The following is a 23,156-nucleotide window of genomic DNA, read 5'->3' on the forward strand; positions in this document are numbered from 1 at the left end:
GTGTGTGTGCCAGAGTTTTTACAGTGAATCCGGGGAGAAAAGCAGAGAGCGGACTAGTTCTCTCCCAAACAATCTAGGAGTTGTCCAATGGGATTATCCTGTTTATGATGTGCCTCGGTCTGCCTGGGCCCCTCTCCCTGTCGAGGTGGGCATCCCCCCACCCCAGCATGTGTCAGAGGCAGCTCCAAGCACATAACACTGCCCTGTCTCAGCTGTGCGGGGAGCTCTGTGGGTCCAAGTGCTAATGGGGGGTAACTTGCACCACATGGATAGACTCCAGGTGGCGCCTTGGACATGAACAGAACCACCCTCTCCAAGAATCAGACTGCTCAGAGGAGGCCAGCAAGTAGCCCACTTCAAACTCCCTCCCCCCCTCTTCCCTCACCAGGTTTCCTGCTTCTCACCTGCTTCCCACCTTCCCTGTGCCCTTGTGGCTCCTGAAGGGACCCTGCTGGTGGCTAGGAGGCCCGGTGGCCTCCCTGGGGACTAAGCAGAGTTGGCATTGCCAGAGGAGACAATCCAGCTGAGGACAAACCACGGGGTGTTGTTGGTTGCTTGGGGTTTGCATTATGACTGCATTGACCAGAATGTCGACATCGAAACCACGGAGCTCCCAACCGATCCCCGCTGGGAGCTCGTGCCCTTGGCCATGAGGCTGGCGGGTCTTTCTCTTCTCCCCTATTCTCAGATGTGTGTGTGTGGGTGTCCCAGAAGCCCAATCTGGCTTCTATAATAGAGGGGATGCGGGGGGAAAGGCAGGTTGGCAGCTGGTGGAGGGGTGTCCTCAGAGAACAAAGGATTGTGGGTAGAGCTGACTAAGCCAGCATTGGGAACACCTCCGTCTAGGCTCCATTCCCAAGGCTTGTCCAAAGTGAGGCCACTCTGGATCAGCAGGGATTCATCTGACCTGGAGGAGTGGGGCACAGTCAGGAAGTAAGGGGAGTTAAGGGGTATCTCTCTGAAGAGAGAAGCAACCTGTCCGGGCCACAGCCTCATTGGCTGTTTTACTAAACGAGCCCAAAGAAAAGATACGGGTGAAGTTGCCAGGGCTCAAGAGTGCCAGGCTCTTTGTTCCAGACAGCACTAGCTGAGTCGGGCGCTAGCCCCAGGGAGGTCTTCCAAAGGCTTCATTCACCTGAAGCCAGACTCCTCCTGCTCAGACCCCGCCCCCACGGCCAGAGGGGTGCAGGGTCTCTGGGCCCGGGTGGCTGGAGCCTACAGGAATGTGCCATCCCTCGAGGATCAGGCCTGGACCTCAGGATGAGGGGTCAGACTGAGCAGGTCAGCGCTGAGCTTATGTTGGGCATGCTGGGCACAGGCTGCCCTCCAAGGCCATGACTCTCTCGTCTGAAGGGGCACCGAGAGGGGAGACCTGGCAGTGGTCTCCAAGAGGCATTAAAAGTACCCCCAAACCAAACTCACCGCCATCGAGTCAATGCTGACTCCTAGCGACCCCGGGTGGGTTCCTGAGACAACTGCCCATTAGAGTAGAAAGCGGTCTTTCTCCCGCAGAGGTGCTGGTTGGTTTCAAACTCCTGACCACACGGGCTGCAGTGCAACACCTAACCACGACACCACCACGAGACCCAACTTCCCGGAAACATGGCCTCGATGCGAGCTACTCACACATGCCTCCCCTTCGCCCTGCTGGCCTAGCCGCCATCACTGTGCCTCTCCCCCCCCCCCCAGGCCCTCTGCACCCTCCCTGCCACCCTGCTCCCCGCAGCCTGCGATCTCAGAAGGTCTGGGACATGAGCACAGCCACAGCGGGCTCTTGGTGGCCTGCACCAGGTCCTGCGGAGAGCTGAGTGGGGAGTGTTGCTACCGGAGATGGTTGCTGGCCAGAGGCAGGGTATGTGTGTGGCGTGTGCTCCGTCCTGGGCTGGGGCACTGGGGCTACCTGTCATCTAGAAACCCGGAGAGCTGGCCAGAAGTGACAGCATTGTGTCCATTGAGAAGACCACCAGAACTGGTGGGTTCTCTTGTAGTCTGGGCTGGGGGTGGGCTCGTTGGAATGAGGGGTCCCCGGTGGTGCCGTTGGCTCCCGTGTTGGCTACTAGCTGAAGGTACGAGGTTTGAGTCCACCCAGAAGGCGCTCAGCAAAGAGGCTGGTGCTCTCCTTCCCAAAACGATCGTTCATGAAAACCCCGTGGAGCGCAGGTCTGCTCTGACACACACAGGCGTGAACTTGCTGATGGTGAAACTAAGCAGCAAACAGACCCCAACAAAAGCCACATCCTCTGCTGCCAAGCGCCCCCCCTTGGAGGAGGCAGAGCTGCTCCCTAGGGTCCCTGCGATGAAGTCTTCCCCTGAGCAGACTGTCTCACCTTCGTCCACAGAGCGGCTGGTGGGTTTGACTCACCCACCACATGGCCAGCAGCCCGTGGCACCCCCAGGGTTCCCTGGTGGTTTGCTGGGGACAAGGTAACGGAGGCAGATGCTAAACGGAGACTTCTTCCTTCTGGAGCCTGAGGCCTTGGAGAGGTTCCGGACAGATCCAGACAGGGGAGGAGAGAGGCAGGCCAGAAGTGGGGGTGTATGTGTAACCTGTGTGGCAATGAGCTAAGAAGTGGGGATGAAGAAGGCTGAAGGCGAGACCGCTCCCCCCAGGGCGCCTGCTTCTGCTGTCTGCCTGAGGCCTGCCTGAGGGGTCAGTGCTTTGTCCCTGCTGGGAGGGGGGGGGAACAGAGGCGAGAGGAGGGCCAGCACTGTCCTGGGCCCCTGCTGCGGGCAAGCTGGCACTGCCTCCTGAGGGAAGGGTGGAACAGTGGGGAAGGGCAGAGGGTGGAGAACTATTGGGGGTGGGGTGCTCTAGACTGTGTGATCTCTGTCGTGGCCCAGGCCCTGGGACTGGCGGTGACCTCTGACCCACAGTGATGAGGGTTCGTTGATGGGGGTTCCCTGGCCACTTGGGAAACCCTGAATCACCTGGCTCTTCTCCAGTTAGACCCAACATCTCCCTCAACCAACTGCAGCCCTCTCCCTGCCTGCGTGCGAGCCTGTGACCTCTGCGTCCATTCTGACTTTCCCGGCCCGACCCACGGGGACACCGATACCACCCTGACTGTACGACCCCGAGGTGGCCGGGGCCATTTGCTCAGGGCAGCCTCCTTGTCCGCACACGACTCTCTTCCTGACTCTGACTTTTGGCCGGTGGCAACCCTTCCTACCCTGACTGACTGGCATTCACCTCTGAACCTTGACCCTAGACTGCCTCTGCCTGGTCTGACTGCCTACAGCCTCCTGGCCAATTGCACTCCTCTGTGACCCCTCAGCCCCTGTGCCCCCCATGTCCTTCGGTGCCCCTGCCCCTGCCCACCTGCCCGCCCGGGAGCGGAGGCGGGAGGGGGTCACACTCACGCCCAGCTGCAGCAGGAGGAAGGCTGGTCGGAGAGGGAAGAGCATTGGACAACGACACACGACTAGGGCTAGAGAGACTGGCTACGTCCTGGCTCTGGCTGGTGACGGAGGACTGTCTCCGCAGGGCCCCCTGAAAGGAGGCCCCGCTCTTGAAAGTATTGACTACTTCAATCTGCAACGGAGGGAGAGAATGAGACACGTTGGGACAGGAACAGAGACGGCGGCCACACAGCCGACAGGACAGCCGCAGCCACGGCGACAGCAACGCCACGTAGAGTCAGACACAGACCACCAGACACACTGCACGGCTCTCGGAGACCACGTCTGTGGGCCGACCCAGGCGGGGCGGGGTGGGGTGGGCAGGAGGGAGGCCGAGTGGAGCACAGCGGCATGGCTGGGCAGCTGTGCAGTGGGGTCCCAAGCACCCTCTAGATGGGCCATCCCTGATCCTTGGAAAGGGACCATGCCGCCACCGCCCTGCAGGGCTGTCTGCCAGTGGCCATGCGTCTGGCACGTGCTTAGAGAGAGCCAAACAGGAGGCTGCACCCCCTCGGGAGACCCCCGATCGGGGGGTGGGGTGGTGTGGCAACTCAGACCCTGGGCTGAGAGTTGCCCTGCACACCACAGAGTGGGGGTCCCTGGGGTATTGTCCCGAGGAGGGGAGAGAGCTCTGGGTGGGACCTCTGGGTGGGGCCCCCGGGTGGGACCCCCCCCACTCCTAGCTGTGGTAGCTCAGCAGGATTCAGGCACCTCTAGCCCCGTGGGGGGTGGGTCACACCTCCCTCCCTCGGCCCAGGGCTGCGGAGTGTGACGCTGGCAGCACTGGGTCATTCTGTTGGGTGGGCATGACTTGCGGCCCCAGCCTGGAGGACGTGAGAGTGAGGGGCACCAGGGTAGCTGTGCAGTGAGCAGGGGTGTGCGGCCACTGCCTTCTCAGGCACAGACCCTGGGAGGAGGGCCCTGCCGCTGGACGGGCTGGTGTGGCCACACAGGACAGGGCTGGAGGGAGCCAGGTTGCAACAGGCAGCAGCTGCCCTTGGGGGAAGGTTCCCCATGGCCCCAACTCCAAAGCCAGAGTCTTCCAAAGGGGCTCCCTCTGGTCCCTGCCTTCACCCCAGCCCCCTAGGGCCCCCTCCCCCCCAGGGATCTGGATCTCCCGCATGGTCTCAGCCAAGAGGCCAGCCCCCTGGGAGTCTCAGAGCCTTTGCTGTCCCTATCTCACAGCTGTGGAAACCGTGACTGGGCACAGGACCCTCATGTCAGAGCAAGGGGGCCTGCGTGTATGTGCGTGTGCGTGTGCATGTGTGTGTCCCACAGCATGTGTATCCCAGAGCAGGGGTGTCCCAGAGCAGGTGTGTTCTGTGTGTGTCTAAGAGCGTGTGGCCTGTGTGTTCATGTGTGTCCCAAAGCGTGTGCACACACATGTGTGCACTCACCCAGGCATGTCTCTTTTGTGCCCACAGGAAAGCTTCACTGTGACAGGTCGGCCGCTGGGCCCCTTGGGCCCCAGGAGCACTGGGTCAGACTTTGGCCCGAGGCTGTGTTCTGGCCTTGAGGTCTACAGCCTCATTCCATTCTGATCAATGTCCCCCAGGACCCCCCACCAGAGACCCCCCCTTCATCCTCTCCCTGTCCTCTTAAAGGTGCCCCCCACCCCAAAACACAGAAAACAAACCATCACGGGGGTGTGACACCCTCTGGCCCCTGGCCAGGCCAAGGGTCACGGCCCAAGAGTGTGAGGCGAGTGAGTAAGTGAAACGGCCGCAGAGAGGGCGAGAACCCTGGGAGCCTGGTGGTGGCCCCCTCCCCAGAGCGGCCTCCCTCCGGTGGGCAGTCCTGAACCAGGCCCCGAGAGGCCCCATACCTGTGTCTGGATTCGATTCAGGCCCCGGAACCAGAGGATCTGGCCCCGCCGAAGCTCTCTCTCGGCGTGGTCGATCTCCTCCATGTCCTCATTGAGTTCCTCCTCGGGGATCTCCTCCTTCTGGGTGAGCCTTCCCGCCTCCTTCAGGAACTTCAGCCTGCTGGTCGGGATGGTGGCGATGACCTGGGAGGAAGCTCAGGGGTCAGGCTGGGCAAGGGGCCCCACACCAGCCTTCTGCCCCGCGCCCGCGCCTGCGCCCACCCTCTCCTTTCCTCTCCCTGACCTGCATTCTGCCGGAAACCATTGCCTTTCAGTTTGCCCCTTCACCTCCTGTCACACATTCAGACCCACCCACCCACAACCTTGCCTGTGAACTCGTCCACGGGCATCATGGTGGGGGGCATCATGGGAAGTCTGTGGCTGGCATTGAACACCCTGGCCTTACTGGTCCTGTGACCTTGGTTAAGCCATTTGACTTCCCTGGGCTCCGATCTCCCCTCTGAAGAACTGGGGTGATTCTCAGTGACATGGGTGTCTGAGCTGCCCTGCACACAGCCTGGCCCGCTGGTCTCTTGGGGGTCATTGAGGAAACCCCCTCCTGAGGCCATTGGCCCGGAGGACAGTCAGTCTTGTGGGACCTTGGGTTTGCTCAGGAGAAACTTGCCCTCCTTCTTCCTCATCCCCTAACAGGCCTACCCTTAGGGACGAGGCTGGAGAGACCTGCTTGTCTCAAAGCTGAGGTATCAGATGTCAGAGTTCCCAAAAGGGCAGGAAGGGGCTCCTGGATACCCAGCTGCTGGGCTCCTGAGGGTTTCGGTCTGCGGTGTCCACTGCCATTGTCCCTGGTCATTCTGAGCTGGGCTCCCCCAGGAGGGCACAGACAGCCTGCTATGACTCAGGGTACCAATGGGATAAAGGCAGCCTGGCTTCAAGGGTGCCCAGAGAAGGGGCTTTAGTTCATCAGCTGGCCAGGGAAAAGTCAGAGTTTAAAAAAGACCCTATAGTATGCGTTTTGAAGAGGGGAGAAGCACGTTTTGTTACCATGCTGGACAGCACTGTTATGTAGCTGTGTGCATCTGTGTGTGTCTATGTGTATCTGTATGCTCAACACACACATTCTGTCCTTTACACATCCTTATCGACTGGTCTCATGCTGCCTTTGTGGAAGGGCAGACCCCGCCCGGCCTTCTCCGGCAGTTTTGCTTCTTTTGCAGCATTAACTTTCTAACCGCAGTGTGTGGCCAGGTACAGTTTCCTATGAAAGACAAACCACACCCCGAGGGGGATAGAATTGGGGTGAAAAGAAGGTCCTTTGGGGGGCACGAAAAAGCCTTCCCATTCTTGCCCTGGGACAGGCTGATGGCCCAGAAGTATCCTAGGCAGACGGGATACCTTGATAAGAAGACCCCTTGGTTCTGGGACAGGCTCTGGGCCTTTCTCCTGGGGCAGGTGGCTTCAAGCGGTCTGAGGTAGGGCTGAGTGAGTCTGGAACTTGGGCAAAAGTAGGGAAAGGGGACCTAGCAGTGAATTGTTGGGGTCCAAGCTGGAAGGGCCCCTAGAGAACACCTAGACTAATGTCCCCCAAACTTGTGGGGGTTTTGGATGGCTGCCCTGACGCAGGCACTGTCAAGTGGATTCTGACTCACGGTGATCCAGTGAGTGCCAGACGTGAATGCTCCGGAGGAATATCAATGGCTCTGGCCTTTTGGAAGTAAATCACCAGGCCTTTCTTCTGAGTGACCCCGGGGTGGATACCCCCTGCTGGCCTTCTGGTGAGCAGCAGGGTGTTTCACCACTGGGCACCCTGGAACCTCAGGGCGGTGCCCTGTGCAGCTGGAAGGGGTGGGGAGAAGCTGCAGAGGCCATCCCTCTGCTGGCAGTCTGAGGCATCTGACTGAGCCAGGATCAGTCTGCTCCGTGGGCATAGCTCCTTCACACCCCTGACTAATCGGCATGGCAACACGGACTGCAGGCTTCATTCAGCCTGGGAACCTTGGCAGGCATTCTGCCCACACACACTCACAATGCTCTCAGTAGATTCCTCTCTCTGTCAGCCTCTAGTTAAAAGCGATATTAATTTCCCAGTCAAGCCAATGATGTTGTTGCCTTTTGAAATTAACTCACAGCAACCCCGCTGGGTCTCCCAGGCTGGGACAGTTTGGTTTACAGGAGCAGAAAGCCCTGTCTGTCTCTCTCGGGACCGCTGATGGCTTTTGAACTGCCGACCATGGGGATCGAAGCCTGATGTGTAACCACGACACCGCCTGGGCCCGTGGAAAGGGAATAGTAAGTCAAAGGCAGTGCTGGGGGAACCAAACCACCACAGGGCACCGGTACCCACAGGTGCCGCTCTGGGCCCTGCCCAGATGCCCAGAGTCCAGACACCGAGGCCCAGGCTGAGCTGAGCGCTCCTGGCTCTTGAATTCTGGTGGCAGCTTTGGCAGCAGGTTTCCTTTGGTCCCCACTGCGTCCTGGCCACGACGTACCTGCCCCCAGACGAGCTCTCCCAGCCCGATGAAGATGCACCACATCCACTGGTCCAGCTGCAGCGGCGAGCAGCTGAACGGCTTCCCACCGAACTGCACGATCACGATCTGGAGGTCAGAGGGCAGCGGAGAGGGGCCGGGGTCAGAGGTCGTGCAGGCCTCCCTTACAGCCGCGAGGGCGGGCGGCGGAGTGCGGGGCGGCGGCAGCTACCTGGATGGCGAAGGTGCCCAGGACGATGGTGCAGAAGATGGGGTTGCGGAAGATGCCGTCGAAGACGTTGCGCTCGCCGTGAATCTTGCGGGCGTTGATCTCGTTGAAGAGCTGCATCATGACGAAGGTGTTGAAGATGATGGTGTAGTGCTCCGAGGGCGGTGAGTGCAGCGGTGCGTTCCTCCCGCTGTCGATCTGGAACATCTTCTCGCCTGACAAGCCAGGGGCAGGGCTGTGCTGGGCAGGCTTGCACCGGGTGGGGTGGTGGGAGTGGGAGAAGGACCTTGGGCTGTCGACATAGGGCAAAGGTGGGCATGCTCCCAGGTCACAAACCCCCTGGGAGGGCAGGGCCCTGAACCCAGAATGCTGGGATTGAAGCCGGCTCTGGGCTCCCCAGAAAGGGCTGGCTCCGGCTGCTGGGTGTGGCCCTATTGGGACTCCAGGAAGCTCAAGGGGTGTTGCAGGAGCTCTGAAGGCCTGCATTGAGTGTGGGGCTTCCAGGTCAAGCTGCCCCCACCCACCCACCCAACTGGGCAGGCCCTCCACACAGAGCTGTGCTGAGGGCAGGGTGGCCCCTGGGCTGCAGCATGGGCAACTGCCTGGCCGGGCCCCCTTCTGCAAAGTCTAGTGACCTGGTTTGGGGAGAGCTTGTGAGGTTTTCTGAGATCACGGTGACCGGGGACCCTAGCACCTGACCTGGGAACTCTCTCTGCCCGCCTCTCCCAAGTCCCCGCTGCAGTGGCCTCTCTGCCACCTCTAGTTCACGTTCACAATGGTTCTACATTTCAGTTCCAGCACTTCTGCAGAAAGAACGTGCTCCGTGTCTGTGCCCCACTGCCACCTTGGCCCTGAGGGTAGGTGCCTGTGGTGTTGAAAGTGTAACTTGAGGCACAGGAGGAAACAGGCGAAGCATGAGGGCCATGCTGGGACGGTGCCCTGGCCTTGGCCTGTTGTGTGATCATTGGCTGGCCCCTTCCCCTCTCTGTAGCCTGCTTCCTCGTCTGAGACCAGGGGGAAGCTGTACCTGGGTCATCTCTGAGCATCTGCCTGAAGGATGCAGTGCCAGGGGACCCATGACCTGGGTGCCTCTGGGCAGGTCCTCACATCCCTGCCTTGCCCCCTCCTTACTGTGGGGTGAGGCCTGACAAGGTGGCGCACAGGAGTGCCCAGCGGGTATAGCAGATGTGACTTGACTGAGCGGTGCTTCTCCAAGCAGTATCCATGAGAAGGTGCTGTGCTGGGTCAGAGGAGGTGAGCGCCACCTGCCTCAGAGCCTCGGGATCCCGACAGGGGCCAGGATACCCGTGCCTTACCTGATAGACATGCAGACAGAGCATGGATCTCAGTGGTAGGGGGGTTGCCTCCTCACCAGTGACCAGGCACAGACTTTGCTGGCTGCCAAACTCAGAAGGGGCAGGCCCTCTGGCTTTGCCCCTGATCCTCTGTGTGGCCTTGACCTCCCTAAGCTTAAACTCCCCCTGGGGGCCAGACAGCAGTCTGCCTGTGAGCACAGGATGCTGGGCGGGGACTCACCCACAAAGAGCAGGGTGAAGATGAGGGTGAGCTGGTAGACGGCATGACCCAGGATGTTCTTCATCATGGTGCGAGAGATCAGGGGCTTGTTGCGGCCGTACGGCTTCCGGAGGAGCAGGGTCTCCGTGGGTGGCTCCGTGGCTAGTGCCAGCGAGGCGAACGTGTCCATGATGAGGTTCACCCAGAGCATCTGCACGGCCTTCAGGGGCGAGTCCTGGGGACAGCAGGCATGCAGGGTGCTGTCACAACTGGCCACCTCTCCTCCCGCCGCATACAGAGACATCTGGAAGCCTTAGGCTGGCATTGCCAGCCAGGGCCCTGAGTGCACAGGGGGGAGGTGTCTTACAAGCAGCCCAGGTCTGACCACCTCACACTGTCTTCCCTTCGGAGGAGAGCATTGAGCCCTCCAGGTCTGTTGGCCGTCTGTCTCTCTTCCTCCCCACCAGCTTCTGTGGCTGGAATGTCCTCCTGCCCCTCAGCATGAGCATCACACTTCAGTCCCTCTTTCCCGGCCTTACTCTGTCTGATACCTCCATGCTTGCAACGCTCAGTGCCCCAAGTCTCTCTATCCTAAACACCCAGTCCCCATGACCCCCTTCTCCCCACTCCTCACCACTCCCTTCTCTCCTCCTCTTGCCACCCACCTTACTGAACAAAAACGATTCTGCACGAGTCAGTCAGAAGGCATTGCCACACAGCCATAGACACATCGATTCTATACACCAATCAGAACGAGAAGCTGTCATTTCTCGACACGCCCTCTTGTCTGTGTCTTAAAATGACGATGACAAACTTTATCGTGATTCAGAGCTGGGGGGTGGCGGGCTGGTAAGGTTCACGGGGAGAATTCAATTTCCGTTCAATGATCGGGACACCTGTTTCCATCCTCAAAGTGTGACGGTGTCCTTCCCAGGGTTCCCGCTTCCATTCCGCCTCGGCTCCTAAACCTCCCAGTCTTCCGAGTTGTACCCCTGGGGCAAATCTGGATCGAGAACGGTTGAGTGTGGGCCATCTGCTGTCGGGCTGAAAAACTGATCCTCGCACCTGCAGGCTTGGGGGAGGGGGAGCTGACTAAGGGGTTCCGTTTGTCCCCATCAGACTAGCACGCCTGGTCTTTCATCACGGCTGTGAGTTGTGCCCCACATGTTCCTCCCAGTCTATCCAGGCCTTCTCCTGGGCCTCCTTTCACCGTGGATGGCAGCGCTGGCCGGGCACCATCTGGTGCTTCTGGTCCCAGGGGCCTGGAGGCTCAGGCTGGTGTCCGTTCATCTTGGGACTTCTTGTTCCCACGTGACTGTGACTTCCTTCATTCTTCTTGGCTCCAGAAGGGAAAGATCGATCACTGCACCTTCAGGTGAAAGGCCCCAGCTGCCACTCCCTCAAGTCGGCTGGATGGAAAACACTGTCTTGTGGATGTTTGCCGCAGTGGCTCTTTCCCTGGAGGTGGTCAGTGAGGTCTAAGAAGCCTTCACGACTTTGCCTCCGTGTGCTCTGTGACGTTTGTAGCTGCGTCTGCGGGACATGTGAATACACACATAGAAGTCCTCTGTCTGCCCATCCTTCCCACACCTGTCCAGCTCGCAGGCTGTGACCCACTCCCAGGTGATGGTCGGGACCGTCGTTTCAGGGCCGAGTACAGAGCAGTATCAGGTGGCTGCCTTTAACTCTTGGACACCCCTGTTTCTTCCTGTGCTGATCTTCTTATGCTCTGTCGCCTCCTCCTGCATCCAAGGAGTGTCTCAGTGTCACCCCGAGGGTGACCATGTTACGCTGCCCCCACCCCCCCCCTCCGTCTCCCAGCAGTGTTTGAGGGCCCCTCCACACCTCACAAGCATTGGCTGTTTTCTGAGTTTTGGTCTGTGTTATCGATGCCCGAGGAAGCCCGCGTGGGACAGCCGGTGGCACATGGGGCAGATCACCAGGAGGTGGGTGGCTGGAGCAGGAGGTTCACAGCCTCAGAAATCCCAGGGGCGGTTCTACTCTGTCCTGTAGGATCACTGAGCCGGAATCAACTAGACGTCAGTTTTTGTTTTGTTTTTGCCTCCTGAGTTAATGCGGCCATGAGGTGATATTCTATTGCTTTGGTGCGCATATCTTTAATGACTAATGACCATGAGCTTTACGTCCTGAATGTCTTCTTTGGTGGAGTGTCCCCTGCCCCTGTGCAAACTGGATCATCTGTCTTTTTGTGTTGTGGATGCTTTTCGGAAGCTTTGAGCAGTGGTTCTCAACCTGTGGGTCGTGACCCCTTTGGAGCGGTCCTACTACCCTTTCACAGGGGTGACCCGATTCATAACAGTAGCAAAATGACAGTGATGAAGCAGCAATGAAGATAATTTTATGGTTGGGGGGTCACCATGAGGAACTGTATTAAAGGGTCGCAGCATTAGGAAGGTTGAGAACCACTGCTTTAGAGACTAGTCCTGTGTCCAATATGCCCTGGCCACAAGGCCACGCCCCGATCTGTGGATCCTCTTTCCACTCTCCTGGTGAAGCCCTTTGTTCCAGGAGGGCCTGGTCCTCTGGTTTGTGCAGCTTGAGTCCTGCGTGATGGCAGGGGTGGGGCATGCCTGGCCATTAGGGCCTATGAAGCCATCTGCACCAGCTAACAGCACACATCTCCGTCACGTGATGGGAGCCCATGAAATACGTGACCAGCAGCCTGAGAGCAATGTGATAAGTACCCAGATGGCTCACGGCGGAGAGGAGGCTCCCATCCCTGCTTCAGGGTGTATGATGCTGTGTTGGAGGTCCCTAAGTTTGTCCCCGTTTTTTATAGTTTCAGAATTTACAGAGGTCTCTGGTCCGTCTTGAACATGTTCCATGTCCTGTGAGTCTTTGGCGTTTTCTGTGTGGGGTCCTGACAAGCGGTGGCCACAAAGGCATCCTGTCTGGCTCCCGTTTCAGTCCTCCCAGAGACGGATCTTGCCCCTTGGTTTTGTCTGCGTGGTTGCTAGGTGCAGTCGGACTCCTGAGCCGCCGCCGGGCCGCATCGTCCTCACAAGTGCGCAAGTGCTTTTTGTTTGAGTCCACGCTGCAGACACTGCCGTGTCCATCCAAGCAGGATGCCCTTCCCCAGGGACTGGCCTCTCCTGATCACAGCCGAGGTCCTGGGATGAAGTCTCGCCGTCCTGGCCTCTGAGGAGCATGCTGGCTGCACTTCTTCCAAGACAGGGCTGATGGTTCTTTTTTAAATGAAAGGATCATTTTATTGGGGGCTCTTACAACTCTTGGACCAATCCGTACATCTGCGGTATCAGGCATATTTGTACAGATGTTACATTTCCTTTAACCATCTGCGGGTTCTCTGGGCAGTCCATGGCACTTTGCATGCTTTTGGCCAGCACCGTCATTCCAATGCATGGATTCACCTCTGAGCTCCCTTGTTGAAGCCAGGTGATTGGAAACTTCATGGCTGGGGTGGGGCACACCTTGAGTCCTCAAAAAACAAACAAAAAAAACCCACCCTTGCCTTTCAACACTTTAAAGAGGCCTTGCACAGCACATCTACCCAATACCATGCACCTTGACTTCTGTTTCCATGGGTACCAATTGCTGGTTTTGTATACATGCCCTTAATAATGTTTAGAAATTGCCCTCCTATGTATATTGAGTGTTTTCATCAGGAAAGGGTGTTGCATTGAGGTTTCACGTGGTGTGGCCATTGTTTTCTTCAGCTGGGATACATTGTTTCTCGATGTGGAACTAAATTTCGTACCTGCTGTGAGTTCCATTTCTGGTTATTTTGGTATTTCGTTAGACTCTTGGCTAGGCTTTTGCTGAGAGTGTATGTGTCTATGCTCAGGAGGCTACCGTCCTACAAGTTCCCTGTCAGTGAGGGCTTTGCTCGGTTGTTCCCTCCTTAGTTTACATTCTACAATCATTTGAATAGGATTGTTGTCAACTCTTCTCTGAAAGCTCAGTAGGAATCACCAATGAAGCCAGGATGTTTTTCTTGGGAGTTTTTTTTTAATAGCTTGTTCTATTTTTTCTTTTGCTATCAATCTACTCAAATGCTTTTTCCTGTACACAGCCCATTGATGGGTCATGCCTTACTATTCATCCTGCTATTGTTTCTTGACTACATTAACCATTATCATTAGTGTAATCATTGATAGGTATGAACTATTATTTCTCTATCTCGTGTGTGTTTGTGTGTGCATGTGTGACTTCTCATTTCTTTGTCCCACATACTTTTCTGTGTTGGGTCCATTTAGTCTATGGATTTTTTTGACTAATTATAATTTTTTCTTTTATTTTTAAAAATCGTTTTATTAGGGGCTCATACAACTCTTATCACAATCCATACATACATCAACTGTGTAAAGCACATCTGTACATTCATTGCCCTCATCATTCTCAAATCATTTGCTCTTCACTTAAACCCTTTGCATCAGGTCCTCTTTTTTCCCCTTCCTCCCTGCTCCCCCCTCCCTCAAGAGCCCTTAATAATTTATAAATTATTATTTTGTCATATATTGCCCTGTCCGACGTCTCCCTTCACCCACTTTTCTGTTGTCCGTCCCCCAGGGAGGAGGTCACATGTAGATCCTTGTAACTGGTTCCCTCTTTCCAACCCATTCTCCCTCTACCCTCCCAGTATTGCCACTCACACCACTGGTCCTGAAGGGATCATCTGCCCCGGATTCCCTGTTTCCAGTTCCTATCTGTACCAGAGTACATCCTCTGGTCTAGCCAGACTTGCAAGGTAGAATTTGGATCATGATAGTGAGGGGTCAGGGGGAGGAACTAGAGGAAAGTTGTATTTTTCATTGTTGTTACATCACACCTTGACTGGCTCATCTCCTCCCCTAGATCCCTCTGCAAGGGGATCTTCAGTGGCCGACAAATGGGCTTTGGGTCTCCACTCTGCACTCCCCCCCAACATTCACTATGGTAATATTTTTTTGTTCTGATGATGCCTTATACTTGATACTTTCGACACCTCATGATCTCATAGGCCGGTGTGTTTCTTCCATGTGGGCTTTGTTGCTTCTGAGCTAGATGGCTGCTTGTTTACCTTCAAGCTTTTAAGATCCCAGATGCTATATCTTTTGATAGCTGGGCACCATCAGCTTTCTTCGCCACATTTGCTTATGCACCCATTTTCTTTGATGCCTGAAAACTGATCCCTTTGGCACCTTGTAATCACACAGACCGGTGTGCTTCTTCCACGTGGGCTTTGTTGCTTCTGAGCTAGATGGCTGCGTATTTACTCTCAAGCTTTTTTTTTTAGAGTGGTACTGTGTAACTTTTTTTTTTAATGTTCTTTTCCCCCCCACATTTTATTAGGGGCTCATACAACTCTTATCACAATCCATACATATACATACATCAATTGTATAAAGCACATCTATACATTCTTTGCCCTAATCATTTTCAAAGCATTTGCTCTCCACTTAAGCCCTTTGCATCAGGTCCTATTTTTTCCCCCCTCCCTCCCCGCTCCCACCTCCCTCATGAGCCCTTGATAACTTTTAGATTGTTATTTTGTCATATCTTGCCCTACCCGGAGTCTCCCTTCCCCCCCTTCTCTGCCGTCCGTCTCCCAGGGAGGAGGTCACATGTGGATCCTTGTAATCGGTTCCCCCTTTACAACCCACTCACCCTCTACTCTCCCAGTATCGCCCCTCACACCCCTGGTCCTGAAGGTATCATCCACCCTGGATTCCCTGTGCCTCCAGCTCCCATATGCACCAGTGTACAACCTCTGCCCTATCCAGTCCTGCAAGGTAGAATTCGGATCATGGTAGTTGGAGGGAGGAAGCATCCAGGATCTGGGGGAAAGCTGTGTTCTTCACCAGTACTACATCGCACCCTGACTGACTCATCTCCTTTCCTAAACCCCTCTGTGAGTGGATCTCCAGTGGCAGACAAATGGGCTTTGGATCTCCACTCTGAACTTCCCCCTTCATTCACTATGGTGTATGTGTATATATATATATATATATATATATATATATATATATATATATATATATATATATATATATATATATATATATATATATATATATATTTGCATGATGCCTTATACCTGGTCCCTTTGGTACCTCGTGATCGCACAGGCTGGTGTGCTTCTTCCATGTGGGCTCTGTTGCTTCTGAGCTAGATGGCCGCTTGTTCACCTTCAAGCCTTTAAGACCCCAGACACTATCTCTTTTGATAGCCGGGCACCATCAGCTTTCTTCGCCACATTTGCTTATGCACCCGTTTGTCTTCGGCGATCGTTTCATGGAGGTGTGCAGCTAATGATATGATTTTTTTGTTCTTTGATGCCTGATAACTGATCCCTTCGGGACCACTCGATCACACAGGCTGGTGTGTTCTTCCATGGGGGCTTTGTTGCTTCTGAGCTAGATGGCCACTTGTTTACCTTCAAGCCTTTAAGACCCCAGACACTATATCTTTTGATAACCGGGCACCATCAGCTTTCTTCACCACATTTGCTTATTCAACCGCTTTGTCTTCAGCGGTTGTGTTGGGAAGGTGAGCATCATAGAATGCCAGTTTAATAGAAGAAAGTATTCTTGCATTGTGGGAGTGCTTGAGTGGAGGCCCAATGTCCTTCTACTACCTTATTGTCTATGGATTTTCTTATCATCTCCTTGTTACTGTTGTGTTAGTGTTTATTAAATCTTTATGATTCTCCTCCTTTTTGCTTTGATAGGGTTTATCAGTTTTCGTTGAGGCTACCCTGTAAGCTTTTCTTTTCTCTCCAGGTTTAGAGCAGCCTCTTCTATCTTGAGACTCCCTGGCCTTCCTCTCTGTGTGGAATCTCTGTGCACCCATTCCTTATCTCTTCTGTTTCTCTGGAGCTGTCCTTGGTTACATGTTGGCATCTCTGGTTCGCTATTTACAGTCTTGGAAAGTTTATTTCTGATCCAATTCATTATCTTGTCCTTGGGAGTTGAGGGTTCCAGGATGGTCCTTTATATTGGCTTGGTTTCTCATGTCTTTGTTCTGAGAATCTGTCTGGGTAGCTTGTCTACCTCGTCTGCCATCCTGCCAGCAATCCCCACACTCAGGTCTATGCACTGCTGAAAGCAGTGCTTCCATCATTCTTCCCTGAGAAATTCTGTGCTTTTTGATGGATACCACATCAAAACGGTAGTTTCAGCATTCTCTCTCTCTCTCTCTCTCTCTCTCTCTCTCTCTCTCTCTCTCTCTCTCTCTCTTTTAGTTTCAGCATTCTTAAGGGACTCTGTGGCAGTTACATAAACTCCTGTCAACTTGTGAATGGGTGGAGCCTGTGAATCAGGTCGCAGCTTGAGGACTCTATTTGGAGGCAGGAAGGGGATAAATAGCTCTTTGGAGGCCAGATCCACACTCTCCTGCTGGTCTTCCGCTGCTGACAAGCCAGATGGAGCGACACTGATGGAGCCAGAGACCTGGAGCTGGAGGAGCCACGTGGAGACCCACGCCAGTGCTGAGATGCTTCAACTGCCCCTGGATCCACAAGACTTTCCACCCACTGGCCTGTGATCTTCCTGCTCTCAATGTCATTGCATGTGTTCCATGAGTCTGAAGAGGAATTTATAGATTGGTATTGGACATATGGGCTAATATTGGACTTCTGGACTTGAACTGGACTGGACTGTGATGTTTTCTTAATACACAATCACTCTTTGATATAAAGCTCTTTCTTATACACATGAGTGTCTCTGGATTTGTTTTTCTAGTCCACCCAGACTAACACAGATGCAAAGCCTACTCCTTTAAAACTTTTCTCCATAGTGTCGTGGTTATTTGTTGGGCTGCTAACTACAAGGTCAGCAGTTCAGAACCAGCAGCCATGCCAGGAGAAAGATGAGGCTTTCTACTCCCATAAAGAGTCACACTCTCAGAAACCTACAGGGACATTTCTACGCTACCCTGCCGGTCACTGTGAGTTAGAGACACTCGCTGGCATGAGTTTTGTTTTTGAGATGGGGAACAAGAAGTCTGAAGGGACAAGATGAGGGCTGGTGGGAGGGAGGGGTGAGCTTTCCAATGGAATTCTCACAGGACAGACCTTGCTCCCCTTGAGCAAGTGCAGGAAAATTTCTCTGCACAACTCACCCACGGAGGCGGCTTTCCTTAAACTCCTTCACCACGGGCCCCGGACTGTCCTGCGCACTCTGAGGAGATCTAGCAAGAAGATTCCTTTGAAATCCCAAGAAAACCCAGTCACTACCATCTTCTGAGCTGACCCCTGCCTTGACCTGATCTGGCCCAGCAGATCCCCAGTCCCCTTGACTTGATCTGGTCCTGAAGATCCCCTTGAGTTGATCTGGCCCAGCAGATCCCCAGCCCCCTTGACTTGATCTGGTCCTGAAGATCCCCCTGAGTTGATCTGGCCCAGCAGATCCTCTCCCCTTGACTTGATCTGATCTCCCTGAGTTGATCTGGCCCAGCAGATCCCCTTGACTTGATCTGACCCTGCAGATTCCCTCCCCTTGACTTGATCTGGTCCAGCAGGTTCCCTTGATGTGATCTGGTCTAGAAGATCCCCCTGACTTGATCTGACCCTGCAGATCCCCTCCCCTTGACTTGATCTGGCCCAGCAGATCCCCTTGACTTGATCTGGTCCAGAAGATCTCCCTGACTTGATCTGGTCCAGAAGATCCCCCTGACTTGATCTGACCCTGCAGATCCCCTCCCCTTGACTTGATCTGGCCCAGCAGATCCCCTTGGAAGGATCTGTTCGGATTGGGCATTTTTGGAAGGCGCCCTAAGGAGACGAAGACAAGTGTGTCACTGGGAGAACTTGCGTGCAGCTGCCCACTGAACACAGAGCCATGCTCACACACATTTTGCTTGGAAGAACCCCAGGGACGTATGCAAAGGAACCCTGGTAAGGCTGCTTTTTCACACCCCCCATTGATCTCCAGTCGAAAAAATAACCGTTTTCACAGCAGTAAGGTTTAGATATGGAGAAGTGGCAAACGGGGAAGAAGCTCACCGCTGATCTCACCATGTAAAAGTCACCACCCTCTGTGTCCTGCTGTCCTGTCCTCCTGGCTCAGGTTGGGATGGTACCATTTCCGCTGCCACACGCAGACTCACAGCACTTGGCCAAATTGTCAGAGAGAGCTGAACCTGCACACTCTCTTCCTTCCATAGCGGCTGTCTTTGACCTCGCCATGCCTGAGTTGGCCTTCCTCAAGGGCAGCAGGGAGAGTGTCTTCAGACTCATCTTATCTTCTCCTGCCCATGTGGCCTCCCCTTGCCACCCCCGGATGTTGGTCCCCACACTCTCCTGTTCTCCCCACCCCCAGTGTTCCTAGGTCCCTTCTCCTAGGGCCCCTCCTCCCCTTTTAAGTTGTGCTCCCCTTTTCCAGCCCCTGCTTATCCCACCCCTCTCCCAGGACTTGCACACGCTCCAGCCCAGCCCAGCCCTGCCCCCGGGCCTTCACCTTCTTCACCTGGAAGCCCCATACCCTTCATCCTCACTCTGCAGCTGGAGAGAGCTGCTTGCTTGCCCGGCACCCCCTGCCCTCTCTCTCAGTGCGACTCCCGGGCCTTCCGTGTGTGCGCCCACACACCACCTGAGGCAGCGCACTCTGGTAGACACGGGGAGTGTCAGTAGACTCGTGGAAAACTTGCATTATATTTTCATTCCATTTCCACATACTATTTGAAGCTGTGATGGTCCTGGCTCGGCCATAGCCCCATCTTATCCTCCCCTGCCCAGGCTCACTGCTCCCTCTGATATCCCGTACCCCCGTGCCCCTGATCACGGCCACAGCCACGTGCCTCCTCTTCCCACCTAAGGTCTATATGGCCCTGCCAGGCTCCAGGCATGACAGCCACAGACTCAGGCAAACAGATCGGATCCCTGGTTCCCAGCATCTGTTGGTTTCCAAGCATTTGGTGAGTTACTGCTGCCAACAGGATGTCCCCCAAGGTGCCACTAGAGGGAGCATCTCGTCCACAGGCCAGGGCTCTGACCCGCGGTCTGGGTGAGGCGCCCAGTCAGGGCCCTGCAGGGCTCAGAGTGCAGCGGGGAGAGTGGCATCTGGCGTTCGCCTCCAGGGGCCTCTGTGGGCAGGAGTTTGTCTGCTGGGGGTGGGGGGGCTGCTGGGGGGGACAGGTCGGCCCCTGGGGTTGGGAGGTCTGGAATGCCATCGAGACAGGGCAGAGGACTGGCCAGGCTTTGCTCAGAGCCTCAGTTCCCAGCTCGGTGAGGCCTACCCTGCTCAGTGCACAGCCCGGGCAGACTCCTGTCTCTCCCACTGAGCCAGGACTCTCCTCCAGCCCCACTGCCATGGCTTTCTCCCGGACACCCTGCCCCCAGCTGGGGTTGTCCAGTTCCCCTTCCTCCCTTTGGGCCATGGTGCTCTCCCATCTCAGTAAGTAGGAACAGGCGCTGAGCCTGTGCCAGGTAGAGGTGGGTACGGCGCACCAGCCTGCACCCAGCCTGTGGTGCTGGCACAGACCTGGCCCCTTCCCGCCCAGGCCCTGGCATGCCCTTGCCCGTGGGTGCCCACCTGAGTGATGCAGGCCCCTGTGAAGGCCACGATCACGGCCACCACGTTGACCGTCAGCTGGAACTGCAGGAACTTGGAGATGCTGTCGTAGACGTTGCGGCCCCACATCACGGCCTTGACGATGCTGCTGAAGTTGTCGTCCGTCAGGATGATGTCAGAGGCCTCCTTGGCCACGTCTGTGCCCGCGATGCCCTATGGGACAGGGACGGGAGCCTGGGTGGGCAGCTAAGGGGAGGTGAGCTGGACAGCAAGGCCAGAGGCTCGGGCCATGCTGCTCTCAGAGTCCTCGCAGCCTCCACCTCCCACCGCACATCCCACTCCCAGTCCTCCCATGCAGGGGCACACGCTCACATGCACATGCAGATGCACACACGCATACAGACACAGACACACACACACACACTCACACAATACTCACACACAGATACACAGACACACACACAGACCTACATATTCATAGACACACGCTCACACACAGTCACACATACACACATACAGACTCTCACAGACACATACACACACACATACACACACACACTCCCACACATACGCTCTCACATATACACAGTCAAACACAGACACACTCACACACATACATATATACAGACACACAGTCACACACTCACACAGACACAGACACAGACATACAAACACACTCTCACACAGACAACCCCCAACACACCCACATGAATATACACAGGCACACCCTCCACATATATACCCATACATACACAGACATACCCATCCCCACCCATCCCCATACATACATACCCATCCATACACAGACACACCCATCCACACCCAACCACACCCATCCCCATACATATATACCCATCCATACACAGACACACCCATCCACACCCATCCCCATACATATATACACATACATACACAGACACACCCATCCACACCCACCCCCATACATATATACACATATATGCACACAAACACATACACAGACACCCCCCACACTCATACACATACTTCCCCGACACCCCCACCACATATATACACAGACACACAGACGCACACAGACACCCTAACACCCCCACCCTCTCATCGCTCTGTTCACCGCCCAGCTCCTGTTGCCAGCCCTCTGCCTCAGTCTCCCTCAGGGGGGATCCTCCCAGCCCCTTCAGCCCAGGCAGAGGGCTGATGGGGCAGCCCCCACCCCCGAAGTCCTTGGAGACAGAGCCCTCCCTGAGCTGCCCTACCATGGCGAACCCCACGTCCGCTTTCTTGAGAGCAGGCCCGTCATTGGTTCCGTCCCCGGTCACGGCCACCACCTGCCGCTGCTCTGTGTGGGTGCTGTCGATGATGCCTGGGGGAGGGGTAGGGGTGCAGGCTCAGAGCGGGGCCACCCTGGGGACCAGCTCCCGATATTGTCCACGCTTTGCCCAGCTGGAGCTGGCTCATGGCTCCCAGCACCCTCAGAGGACGTCTGGGCACCTCTACCCCATGCTGGCTGAGGTCCTGTGTGTGTGTGTGTGTGTGTGTGTGTAGGGGGGGCTCAATTCTCCAGCACCCCTCTCTGCCCTCACAGGCCCTGGCTCTGGCTGCACAAATGGTCCCCTCACCAGAAACATTTTCCTTTTATCTCTTGAGACCCCTCTTCCTCTGTGGGGTCCCTAGGGTCCCACTGGTCCCCACCATCTGCTCCCCGGTGAGCTGAGTCACCCCCAGGAAGCTTTGCCTCCACCACTGACTGTGGACCCACCTACTCAGGATATTCCGTGAAGGCTGCAGGGAGCAGCCATTGCCAGGGGCCCCGGGACACGGAGGGGGGCACAGTCCTCAGTGGGCATTTGCAGAGTCCGTGCGGCTCAGAGCGGGAGATGGGTCCTGAGCAGAGGTGCCCAGGGGCAGCACACAAGTCAGGTGGCCACCTTGATATGTCCCGTGCTCACTCAGCACTCAGCCTATCCATTGTTTTGGAAGGTTTCAGGGTGGCCCAGCAGAATACACTGGGGGCACCTGGGCCCCCGCTGTGTGGGATTATGAAGCTAGCCCGGGGTTGGCTGGCCTGTACCAAGACTTCCAGATGAATTTTCCTCCTAGCATCCCATGGGCCTCCTCCCTGCTTCCAGGTCCACATTAGCACCAGCAGGAGAGCCTTAGAGTCCTGGGGGAGTGGGAGCAGTGGGTAAAGCGTGGGCTGCTAACCAGAAGGCCAGTGGGTGGACCCCACCAGTTGCTGCCCTGCACAGAGATGAGGCAGGCTGTCTGCCTGGCCAGTGTTGATCTGCGCCGAGTGCTGCTGGGAGTCCGAGCGGAGCCCACCGCAGTGGGTTTTGTTGCTTCTGAAAGGGAGCCTCCCTCCCTCGGCGTGGAGCTTGGTGGCTCTCATGCTGTAGAAGCTCTGCCCCGGCATTTTGAATACCATCGGGGTTGCCCACGGGGACCAGCTCCTCAGCCTCATTCTTGTGGTGGAGAGAGTGGAGCTTCATTCAGAGGGGTCCAGTTCCTTGCTTAAGGACATTCAGCTTCCAGACTGAGACCAGGAAGAAAGGCCTGGTGATCTGTTTTCTAAAATCGGACAACAATGGAAACCCTGTCGTCTCTCTCCACTTGGTATTTGAGGCTCTGTGCCCTCTTCCAGGCAGGGAGGGGTTAATGTTCTCTCGGTGGTTTGTTCCAGTATCCACGGCTGTCACCCATTTCACCGTACTGCTCTGGGGAAGCCCCCCAACTCCATTGGAATGCCCAGTCTCAGCGCTGCTCATGCTCCGGCCCATACCCCCCTTCTTAAAGGCTCCCTGGTTGAGGGGAGGGGTGTCCCCTCTGGGCTCTGACAGGTCTCCGCCTCCGCCCCATGTGGTGGGCTGGGAGTGCCTGGTGACCCCTGCTGCCCTTCTCTCCCCACTGGGCACACACCCATACCTAGCTTGCCTCCGGACTTGGCTCCACATCCCTCTCTCTCCCCAGATCTCCACATGGGTCTGCAGCCCACCAGTTCTGAACCCCAGCTCTGGTGGCCCCTGACACCTCGGGGCCATCTTGAAAGTGGGGTGATGCTGGCACCTCACAAGCTCTCAGAAGAGGAAGGGTCCCAGGCCCTGCACCTCTCTCACCCTCTACTCCATCCGGACAACCACAGAGCCAAGCAAGTCCGCCCTGGCCTTTCTGGGGCCTGCCCTCACTAGCTCCATCCTACGCCCGGCAGGTCTGCCATCTGACTGCTGGGTGGCCCCTGGTTGGACCCCCAGAGTAAGTGTGTTCTAAACCAAGGA

General features: G+C 55.9%; 1 protein-coding gene across 14 annotated transcripts in view; it reads right to left on the reverse strand.

The window, feature by feature from the left end:
• The window catches only part of ATP2B2 (ATPase plasma membrane Ca2+ transporting 2), a 114,865-nt gene that overhangs the window by 6,516 nt on the left and 85,193 nt on the right, over positions 1 to 23,156 (reverse strand). For 11 of the 14 annotated variants that reach the window (XM_075550479.1, XM_075550475.1, XM_075550480.1 and 8 more), the window contains 6 exons: positions 21,141 to 21,247; positions 19,927 to 20,118; positions 9,455 to 9,668; positions 7,922 to 8,133; positions 7,711 to 7,818; positions 5,225 to 5,407 (listed from right to left, as the gene is read on the reverse strand). In XM_075550479.1, coding sequence (XP_075406594.1) covers positions 5,225 to 5,407; positions 7,711 to 7,818; positions 7,922 to 8,133; positions 9,455 to 9,668; positions 19,927 to 20,118; positions 21,141 to 21,247 — 1,016 coding nt within the window. Of the gene's footprint in view, positions 1 to 3,445; positions 3,533 to 5,224; positions 5,408 to 7,710; positions 7,819 to 7,921; positions 8,134 to 9,454; positions 9,669 to 19,926; positions 20,119 to 21,140; positions 21,248 to 23,156 lie in introns of all 14 variants that reach the window. The other 3 variants (XM_075550476.1, XM_075550472.1, XM_075550466.1) reach the window with 2 other exon arrangements.

The sequence above is a fragment of the Tenrec ecaudatus genome, chromosome 5, assembly GCF_050624435.1.
Source record: "Tenrec ecaudatus isolate mTenEca1 chromosome 5, mTenEca1.hap1, whole genome shotgun sequence".
In the NCBI taxonomy this organism is placed as follows: Eukaryota; Metazoa; Chordata; class Mammalia; order Afrosoricida; family Tenrecidae; genus Tenrec; species Tenrec ecaudatus.